Genomic DNA, 10870 nt, shown 5'->3' on the forward strand with positions numbered 1-10870 from the left:
ACCATTCATTTTTTAAGCAACAAAGATAACTTTTCTGGAAGAAATTTCCAGTGAGTAAATTTTCAATGAATAATCAGTTTTCTTAGTGTTTTTAAAGCTCACTCTGCACCTCGCTTTGAGCTAGATACTTTGTATGTGGTCTCACTGAGAATAAAGCTGATGTTCCAGAAATTAAGCCGTGAAAACATTGATTGACATATCTAATAAGATACTAGATTTTAAAGTCCTGTATTTCTGGTTTTCAAAGTCATGCCACACTAAAGTGTCATATTTTTAGTAAACTGTTAAGATTTTTTTTTAAGGAAAGAGAATTATAACCTCCATGTTTTCAAAGGAAAACTACCTTATTAGTGCTCCAAGTAATACCATCATGCCAGTATACAAGTCTCTATTTAGAAAGTGGTTCAAAAATGAAATATTCATCCAACCACATCGCCCTCTGCACCTGGGCTTCACTGTGCCTTTCGCCTAGACTTTGCTACAAGCTTTTAGGAAAATCTATATCCTCTGGTCTGACATATTCTCTCAAACTGTTTTTAGAAAATATATAATTATCATCTCCATGCTCACAATCAGCTCCCTCTTTTCACTGCTGCATATAGATCTTGCAGCATAATTAATTACCAAGGCAAATTCTCCTAAGTTTTAATTACCCTTTGAAATTAGCACATGGGATTAAGAGAAGAGGGCATTTAATGTGTCTCAGTAGACAGCTGTTTTGTGGAGAATAAAAGTACTAACCACAGTCAGTGAGCCCCCGACTCATAATACAATCTCTCTATCCTTAGCTCTCGTTTCAAATCTCAGAAACAATGAGATGAAACTTTTTTAAAGAGGCTTCCTTGTATGAAAATATACAAGCATCTTTAGGAATACTAGTACAGATTTATGCTAGTATTTATACTAGTAACCAAATGCTAGCTTATATCTTAAAATTATGCTTCTAGAAATAATGAGGTTTTTTTTTTTTTTTGTGATTGGGTCTCACTTCAACTTTTTAAATCACAGCTAAAAGTGTGGACTTCCCAGGATATGCTCCAACTTCGACTTATATCCGTGGCTTTAATCATCCCTCTGGCTATGTGTGTTCACCTCTGAAGGAGTAAGTATTATTTTTGTTTATTTTAACAAGATTTTTAACTTCAACATATGATTTACTTCACTCATCAATAGAAATATATACCAATATATTTTGTTGGAAGAGAAAAACTGCCCCTAAGAGCAATTTTTAAAATAACTTTTTTATATTTTTGTCTTAAATATAAGAATAAAAATATGCCCAGCAGTGGTGGTGCGTGGCTTTAATCCCAGCACTTGGCAGGCAGAGGCAGGTGGATTTCCAAGTTCAAGGCCAGCCTAGTCTACAGAGTGAGTTCCAGGACAGCCAGGGCTATACAGAGATACCCTGTCTCAAAACAACAACAACAACAACAACAACAAAAAAGAATAGAAATATATTCGAAGTTTCTGGGCATAATGAAACACTCAAATGTTTTCCCCTAACGAATCCTCCCGTAATGTTTATATTTCTCCATGGTGAAGGATTTTTTAACCATGCATATATGAGAAGCCCTAAATGTAATTAGGCTGTGTGTGTGTGCGCACATGTAATAATCAAAGAAGAGGCCATGCATTTGAGAAGTGGTGGAAGCGGGGAGGACATCAGAGGAGCTAGATAGGGATAGATAATGATAAGTAGAAATGATAGAGATATGGTACTCCTTATTTTCATAAACAGTTATAAAACAAAATAAAAATTGTAATTAAAAAATAAAATAAAATTCCCTGAAAATACAGCCCGCATTTCTAAACCATGAATATTTTTATCCTGAGAGAATTATTTCCATGGGTTCACCTGCTTTATAAAATATCCACAAAACGAAACATCCAATAGGAATATTCAGATAAAAACTGCCAAAGTCAGATTAGAGGTGCTGCCAACAGGTGGTCAAGAGATAAATAGGCTCAGTAAAAGTACACATGCATTGAGGTGGAGGATATGCATAGATGCATATATATCACCACACATATTTATTAATTTTAATTTATGCTGTTATTTCTTATTAAATCAATATTGATATATAAAGTGAACATAAGATTTGGGATGGTAAAATATAAATTTGTAAGAGAGAAAATGTGTTTGTAGATTTAGTCCTGTGTTCCTAATATATTTTGTTTTCTTGTATTTCATTGTCCCCTAGAAACCTGTTCTTTGCTTGTGAGAAATGGAAAAGGGAATAGATTCAAACGGGAGGGGAGGTGGGGGCACTGGGAGGAGTAGAAAGAGTGGAAAATAGAATCAGGACCTATTGTATGAAAAAAGGATCTATGTTTATAATAAAAGGGAAAATTAAATATAGTTCCCTAAAAACTGCATATATAGTAAGAACATATATAACTTTTTATTTCCCTGTTTATTTATTTTAAGAAGCAAATATTATATTTCTTATTAAGAACATAATTTACATATAGAAAAGTGCTGCATAAATGCTACATAAACATGATCAGATCAGGTGTCCAGAGAAAAGCAAAGGTCTGCTGTATTCTGAGGGTTGTGTATCTGCTCAAAGGATCAAATAACAAAAGGAGGAGGTACTTAAACTACAATTTCAATGTACATTGTGACTACTTAATATTGTATAAGGATGTAAAACTTCAATATATACTCTGACTACTTAATGTTTTATAATTGACCTCAGGCCACTCTCCATTTCCCTCCTTGAGTTATCTGTCTGTCTTGTCATATGCACTGTAGAAAGTGCCAAAGAGACTTGATTTAAGAATCTTGCCCTCTATAAACTTGCCGTCTCATAAGATCAGATGAAGGCTGCTTTATCTTTTGTACCTCTTCATTCACTTACAGAAACCCAGCCTATTCCAAGCTAGTGATTTTTGTCCAGACAGAGATGAAAGGAAAATTGCCTGCATCGGTAATTGAAAAGTCTATGCCTTCCAACTTAGTAAGCTTCCTCCTCAATGTGAAAGATGGCGTAAAGACGTACAGAATTCCACCCATACGTGCCCGGCACAGTTCGCACTCCTCTGTGCACAAAAAGAAAGAAGGACATTCTGCCATTAAACCGTAGCGATTTCAGACAGCACAGCCTACTAGTAAGTGGAGTTTGTTCCTGCAGAGTACTCCTAAGTCAACGTGAATAAGCCTGTTCAGTGTCTCTAGGCATTAACCTTGTACAGAGTACGTAAAATATTTTGTCAAAGTAAGAACTTCACTGGACAAGAAAAGTCAATTAAATACAGTTTTTAAGCTAACATAACATTAAATAATGTGCCGTTAATACACTTTGACCATCTGAGCATGCTGTGCATTCGGATCCTAAAGAAGGAGATACCGTCAGTAGTTAGCATTAATTAGAACTTAATTAAATATTCATCTGGCAGTGATGGTAAGCACCTGAAATCCCTGCCGTGAAGAAGCTAAAACAGGACCAGCACAATGACACTAGCCTGGGCTACTCAGAGAGACCCTATGCCAATAAATTAAATAAATAAATAAATAAATAAATAAATAAATGGGTTATAGTATACATTTTAAATTATTTTCCTTTATCTACTGCTTAAATTGAGAAGCATGGAAAAGGTGAACATAAAAATTCAAAGATTTCCACTAGGGACCTCAGAGTACAGCTTAGTGGTAGAATAATTGCCTAACATTTAAAGAGCCTGGATTCCATCTTTAGCATCAGAAAACAATAAGAGTTCCACTCCAGTGAACAGCCAGTGATGTTTATCTGAAAATATACACCTCTTCCCCTGTGTATCAATGAGGAGGAACAAGGCGGCAAGTCACAGGCCCGGTGTCACTCTGCTTCCGTCACTGCAAGTCACTTGTCCACCGCCACCCGGAAGGGATGAGCAAGGGCAGACATGGAGCTGAACTGCCACAGACGCCTGCCAGCAGGGTCCGTCAGTGCTCTGCTCTCTAAGGAGATAACACCACGCAGCTCTTACACTAGTTACAGCCGACAGTGACGCTGCCTTCTTAAAGGGACCCTTACGTAGGATCTGGGGCCCTTCAGAAAGCAAGACATGTGGAATCATACTTCATAGTGACAGAGTCAAAGGCACTTCAGCAGAGGACAGACACCTGCCCAACAAATGATATTGGAGCACTTGGATAGCAAGAGGCCTTCACCTAGTCATGTGCCATTCCTAACAACCATCTGTAATAATGAACTAACAATGGAACTTGAACGCGCAGACATGACATCCTAGAAACTACCCATAAGCTACAGCTGAGCACGATTCTTACAAAGGAGAGTGACCACAAAGTTAAGTGTGCATGCTGTGTGAGTCCGCGTGGTGAGCCCCTGGGAAGGAGATGAAAAGACAGGTGGGGAAACATGTGCAAGACATTTCTGACAAAGAACACTTTCCTAAAATATACAAGGAGCTTTCAAAACATATAATATAAAAACAATCCAGTTAAAAAGTAGCCAAGGCCAATGCACTGGAAGGGAATCTAATTAAAAGCAGCATTAGCCATTAGGTAAATTCAAGTAACATTCGAGCTGAGGTGTCAGCACACTTACCAGAGTGGCAGAAAGTTTTAAAACAGTGATAGGATTGAGCGCTGTCACACAGAGAAACTGGGTCACATTTCAGGCAGAAGGGAAAAACACTCCCGTTCCCACAGCCCTCAGCCTTCCTCAGCTCAAGGCTGCTCCACTGGAGAAGTGAGCACTGGCAGCTCTCAGCCTCTCACCAGGGGTATCAGGCTAACAGGAAAGACAAACATCTCAACAGAGATTAAACAAACCACTCCTCAACTACTGGGGAAGCGAGAGGATAAGAAAACACTACAAACACTCCGAAGTCAACAAAGTGAGAGGAAATAATACACATCAATAATAGCTCTAAATATCATTGGTCCCAGTTTTGCAGTGAAAAGGCCCTGGTGTAATGGGTCAAGTGCAGGGTCTCGTTTCTGTTCTAAGAGACATCACAAAGCAGAGCTGCCACCTCACTAGTCACTGTTGGATCAGCTTGAAGACACCACAAGCAAAGCACTGCAGAGACACCGCATAGAAAGGAGGGTTCACTTTGGGCTTCCCGTTCTGAGACCATCGCCACCACAGTGGGGAATAGTGGAGCAGGCAGAACATGGTTGGCTGGCGCAGCAGCAGTGAGCTCACATCCTGAACCAACAGCATGCAAGCAGGGGGCTCGCTGGGAAAGGTGCAGGCTTTTAAACTTAAGTCCAACCCCAAGTGACATACTTCTTCAGGGACACAGTGTCCCTACTGGGGACTGAATATTCAGGTGCCTGGGAGTATATAGGGGTGACATCTCGTTCAAACCATCTGACCAAGAGGGAAAGGATGGACAACGTGTTCCAGGTGACTAGGAACACTGGGAAATAATCACTGCTTTAATTGCTGACAAGAGTGACAATAATCAAAAACGATAAAAGTCACTTCATAATGACTTAGCCAAGAACCCATCGGAAGCACATGGCAGTTCCAAATAGATAGGCATAGAACATAGGCGTACTTAATTTTATAAAACAAATATTCTTAGAGATAAGATTAATCCCAGCACAGCACTGGTGACTTCAGTACTCCACTCTCATCCAGGCAAGAAAATGGGGTGGGGGTGGGGGGTCCTGAATGAAATGGCGTGATAGACCAAATGAATTTGAAGATCTCTGCAGAACAGTTCTCTCTCTCTCTCTCTCTCTCTCTCTCCCTCTCCCTCTCCCTCTCCCTCTCCCTCTCTCTCTCTCTCTCTCTCTCCCCCCTCTCTCTCACACACACAGACATAGAGCAAATCTTAACATATAGGGAAAGTGAGTAAGTCCTTGTTTTTTGAGCACAATGGAATAAAAGCAGAGCTGAGTGAGGAAAACAGGATGCTCCTATTGTATTCAGAGCCACGTGTAGTAGATGAGCCCTTCTATTCAACACAAGCCACACAGTCAGTGATGCTTTTCATGGCTGACTTTGTGTGTGTGTGTGTGTGTCTGTGTGTGTGTGTGTGTGTGTGTGTGTGTGAGTGTGTGTGTGTGTGTGTGTGTGTGTGTGTGTGCTTACACATCCAGAAACTTCTTACTGTTGCCAAATCAGTGACTCCACCCAATTTCAGTCATGTGACCCACATGGAATGAAAACTTGCAGTTTAAGGATGGGTGGGGAGGATCTGGGAGGACTTAAGTGAGGGGTATAGAAAAATTAAGAAAAATAAATGACACTGTAAGCTGGGGAAAGCAGAGCTCTTAAAAGAAACAAGCCAAGGTCCAGCCCGTGGATGCTCTTCGGTTGGTGGTTCAGTCTCTGAGGGCCCCAAGGGTGCAGGTTAGTTGACTCTGTTGGTCGCGCTGACAAGGATACTCTTTGGCCTGCAATCCTTCCTTCTATTCTTCCGTAAGAGTCCCCAAGCTTCATCCACTGTTTTGCCGTTGGTCTCTGCATCTGTCCAAGTCAGCTGCTGGGTGGCTTGGTCTTCACTTGGGTCCCCAACACCCGGAGCAGGGACTATCGCAAAAGCTGTTGCCTATCTGTGGGATATGTTCTAGCCGGGCTGCCCTGTCTGGCTTCAGTGGAGAGGATGCACCTAGCCTAGCAAAGACTTGATGTGCCAGGGTGGGGAGATGCCCACGGGCCACCCATTCGTTCAGAGAAGGGGGGGGAAATGGGGGAGGGACTTTGGGAGGGGTTACCAGGAGCAGGGCAGTGAGCAGAATGTAAAGTGAATTCAAAAAACAAACAAACAAAACAAGTCTTTGATACCTTACTCCTGTGTAGTCAAATGCCACCAGGTGGCGCTCTCCACATTTTGTAGACAGCTTGGTCAACTTTCTCCACAATATTGCAACTTTTACTAGGTTTCCTCAGCCCCTTGTTACTCAGAGGCCTCAGACCACAGACTCCATATTTCTGTGGGGCACCACAGCATTTTTAGGTACCAACTTTTGTAGCAATTACTTTCAGACCTCCCTCTCCCCAAAAGCCTGTTCCATTATAAAATGACCCATATACTATATTCTCTGAACGTTTTCATAAACTGCCAATCCTTTGGAAGCTGTTTTTTTTACATAAAATTAATTTCACATTCATCATTTCAATTTTTTGCAATGAAAATGACGTTTATAGTTCGATGGACTTTAACAAGAAGTGAATCCTCACCAAACATTGCCACATACTAGTTCAGATGCTTGCTTACGTGTGCCTAGAAATTCTGGAATGAAAATATCCAAGCGGACAACACTATCTGTCAGTGAGGCTGGAATCACTCCAGATAAAGGGGAAGCTTCCGCGCCTGCGTGACAAGGGTGTGCACAGCGTCACGGGACCCCACTAAGGGTCTGAAGCAGACGTCTGATCACTCGGCTCCCCAAAACCAAATACGGAATTAGCTCAACAGCAGGACTAAATCCGATACTGCACGGGTACATTACCCGGGTGAAGGATAGGTAGTCATCAGTGAGCCTAGGCTGGAGCGATCCGTAGGGCTTGCGTACTTATTTGCCATGCATGAGGCTCTAGGCAACATCCCAGCACTGCCGTTCCCATCCATAACGAAGGCAAACTAGAACTCTACATTCTAGCCAACCTAAGGAAAAGTATTCTACTGACTAACATCTCAAATATTTTATCTCTATTACTAAGCAACCACTGGATATTTAGGTAAATCGGGCACATGCTGAATGTTCTTCCAGTTCCTTTTGTAATTTAAAATAAATGGCTATTGTAAAATGACCACATTTTTAATTTCTGTACTATCTACATAAGTAGCATATTCGATACATATATATCTATCCTAATGCATACACTTAATGTGATACATTCTCTTTACGTTTGTACACTCTATAACTGCTAATTGGAAATGTAAAACTTCTGGATCTTATTTCTTGCTTCATTGCACACCTGTTGCTTATAAGCACGTAGTTGCCCAATTATAGTTCATCCTCACATGACTAAACTACACCTTCGTTCTTCAGGGGGCCCGTACTTAGTAAAGTCTCAGTGTTTTCAAAAGGTCAAGTTGCTCAGAGAAAAGCGTCATCACTTGGCTTTTCCTGTAACCACTCCAGAAAGGACTCTATCTCCACTCTACCCAATGTCACAGGAACCTCCCTCAAGTGACGAAGTGAGCTGTTGAATTCCTGAATATTCAGGATAATCCTCAGGCATTCTCTTAACAACCTCTATAACTGGAAATGGCTTAGATTATATTTCTGTGTATCCTCAAATTTACCAGGTGTGCATGTTATACTTTCACATGCATCTAATATTTTTAAATAGAGTAACGAAAAAAAGTACTTAGTTGTATTTTATGCATATACACCTTTCTGTGTACAAATTTCACAAGTATTTTTAATAATCCATATGACTGAAAACATAGATCTGAAAACTCAAGAAGGTGCCTCCTTTAGCAGCTGGCAGGGCACCCACGCCCTCAGGGTGGAGCTGGGAAGCGTGGAAAGACCTGGAATCAGGCACTCACCAGGCTAGGCCACGGTGCAAGTTGTTCTGGGCAAGACTGGCCTGAGGTTGGACATAGTGGGGAATGGATGAAGTCAGGTGGTCAGAGGATGAACTGTGCTAGCAGCACAGAATCGGTGCTATTTTTTTAAATGCTCCATTTCCTTATTTGCTGTTTTATATTTATCTGAATTGCAAACACATACTATTAATAAACCTCCTTGATTCCCTAGTCTCTGACCCTCTGTAACAGTATTCTCTGCTCTACTGTCTCTGCCTCCATGTCTCCCAACCATATGGGATGACATCACTCTAGACTACATGTTACTCCAGTATCTACCCCAGTATACCAAATTGGAATGAAAGTGGTGGACTAGAGAGATACCTCAGCACTTGTTTTTGGAGCATACTGTCATCTTTAACTCCCGCTCCAGAGGATCTGGCAGCCTATGCTGAGCCCCAAACGGGCACTAGGTTTGCACATGATATATACGCATACATACTGAAAAACATATTAATATTTTAAATTAACAAAACAATTTTTAATGGCCAAACTGAAATACTCTTTGTGGTGGTTTAAATATGCTTGGCTCAGGGAGTGGCACTATTAGGAGGTGTGGCCTTGTTGATGGAAGTAAATGACTGTGGGTGTGGGCTTTAAGACCCTTGTCCTAGCTGCCTGGAAGTCCGTCTTCTCTGTCTTTGGAATGAGAAGTAGAACTCTCACCTCTTCCCACATCATGCCTGCCTGGATGCTGCCATGCTCCTGCCTTGATAATGGACTGAACCTCTGAACCTGTATGCCAGCCCTAATGTTCTCCTTTATAAGAGTTGCCTTGGTCGTGGTGTCGGTTCACAGTGGTAACACCGCAACTAAGATACTCCTTTTATGAGTTAATACTATATTAGCTCTAAATAGTTGTTTGGTTCACAACTCTGGGTATCTTGGGCACAAATAATTTTAGTTAATCTCAAACTACTGGGCAAACTAAATTTGTACATGCCTGAATTTAGAAAATGAAAACAGATTAGTTAACGGTCCTCTTCAGGTACAATAGTGAGTTCTAGACCAATACAAACTACATGAGACACTGCGAACAAACACACACATTTCAGATTTAGTAGTTAAACCATAAGAAATCTATAGCCCAGTCAAAATGTCTGACCTGGAAAAAAGTATTCTAAAGCCACATTTATATTTAACTCTCTAGACTGTATTTACAAAAATTACAGCCACAAGATGACCCCTCTAAATTAGCGCTGAGGGATACTTTGGTATTCTAGAAATTTCTTTACAAAACGAGACATCCTCAATCATAAATCATACTTTAGCCAGAAAAAGGGAAAGGGAAGGTAATCACAGGACCACCTAGTAATGATTTGTGTTTCTGACATATCCTAGGCTCCTGTCCAATACGCAGGAGGTAAAAAACAGCAGAGCTGTTCATCACCCACGGCTTCTAGACCCCGCAGACTGATTGTCTAGGCGGAAATGGACTTTGTTAATAGTGCTAATAGTGTTATTGGCCCATCGCTCTACACTCCTGGTGCCCATGTTTCCCATAATAATTTCAAATAATGCTCCTCCTCCCACCATCCCCTACAACAGCTCTCAATACAGGGGTCCCCTAAACCCATCAGAAAAATAATCAGATATTTGCATTATAATTCATTGCAGTAGCAAAATTAGTTAAGAAGCAACAAAAATGATTTTAGGTTGGGGATCAGCACAACATGAGGCGCTGTATTAAAGGGTTGCAGCACTAGGAAGGTTGAGAGCCACTGCTCTACAACGTACACACCTATCTCAGTCATTAGTAAAGGCACAATGTTCGTTCATTCCATATGTACTAATGCATTATGGTAAGTTCTAACTGTGAGAGAAATCAGGAACTGCTCTTTGAAAAGGCAGCGGTGAGGATGGAGGCCCAGTGGCTGGAACTTACAGTTCTATTAGAGGGAGACGGCCCGGTGGTTGCGGTGAGGATGGAGGCCCAGTGGCTGGAACTTACAGTTCTATCAGAGGGGACGGCCCGGTGGTTGAGAGTGTCCGGGGCTCTATCAGAGGACTGGGGTTCAGATCCCAGCACCCACACTTGGTGGCCCACAAACACATGTGCCTCCATCTTCAAGGGGTTACATGCCCCTTTCTGATTTCTATGGAATGACCCTCTCTCTCTCTCTCAATCTCTCTCACTTACACACACACACACACACACACACACACACACACACAGGTACACTTGAACACACAAAATCTTCATAAACCAGTAAACCAGTTAGTAGGTTGACATATTGGTGCACCCCAATGCAGTCTCTAAACTCAGGGGGTTAAGGCAGAAAGATCAGAAAACTGTGGCTGGACTGGGTTACACACTAGGATATTATTTCAGAAACAAAATCAAAAGAAAGTCAACTTGTTAAATTGT

General features: G+C 41.2%; 1 protein-coding gene across 5 annotated transcripts in view; it reads left to right on the forward strand.

Moving 5' to 3' along the window:
- The window catches only part of Stard6 (StAR-related lipid transfer (START) domain containing 6), a 32801-nt gene extending 25086 nt beyond the window's left edge, over positions 1–7715 (forward strand). For 4 of the 5 annotated variants that reach the window (NM_029019.4, NM_001289648.1, NM_001289649.1 and 1 more), the window contains exons 8-9: positions 1009–1102; positions 2864–3527. In NM_029019.4, coding sequence (NP_083295.1) covers positions 1009–1102; positions 2864–3086 — 317 coding nt within the window. In that variant the 3' untranslated portion in view covers positions 3087–3527. Of the gene's footprint in view, positions 1–1008; positions 1103–2863 lie in introns of all 5 variants that reach the window. The other variant, XM_011246853.1, reaches the window with a different exon arrangement.
- The last annotated feature ends 3155 nt before the right edge of the window (positions 7716–10870 follow it).

The sequence above is a fragment of the Mus musculus genome, chromosome 18 (assembly GCF_000001635.26).
Source record: "Mus musculus strain C57BL/6J chromosome 18, GRCm38.p6 C57BL/6J".
NCBI classification, from domain to species: Eukaryota; Metazoa; Chordata; class Mammalia; order Rodentia; family Muridae; genus Mus; species Mus musculus.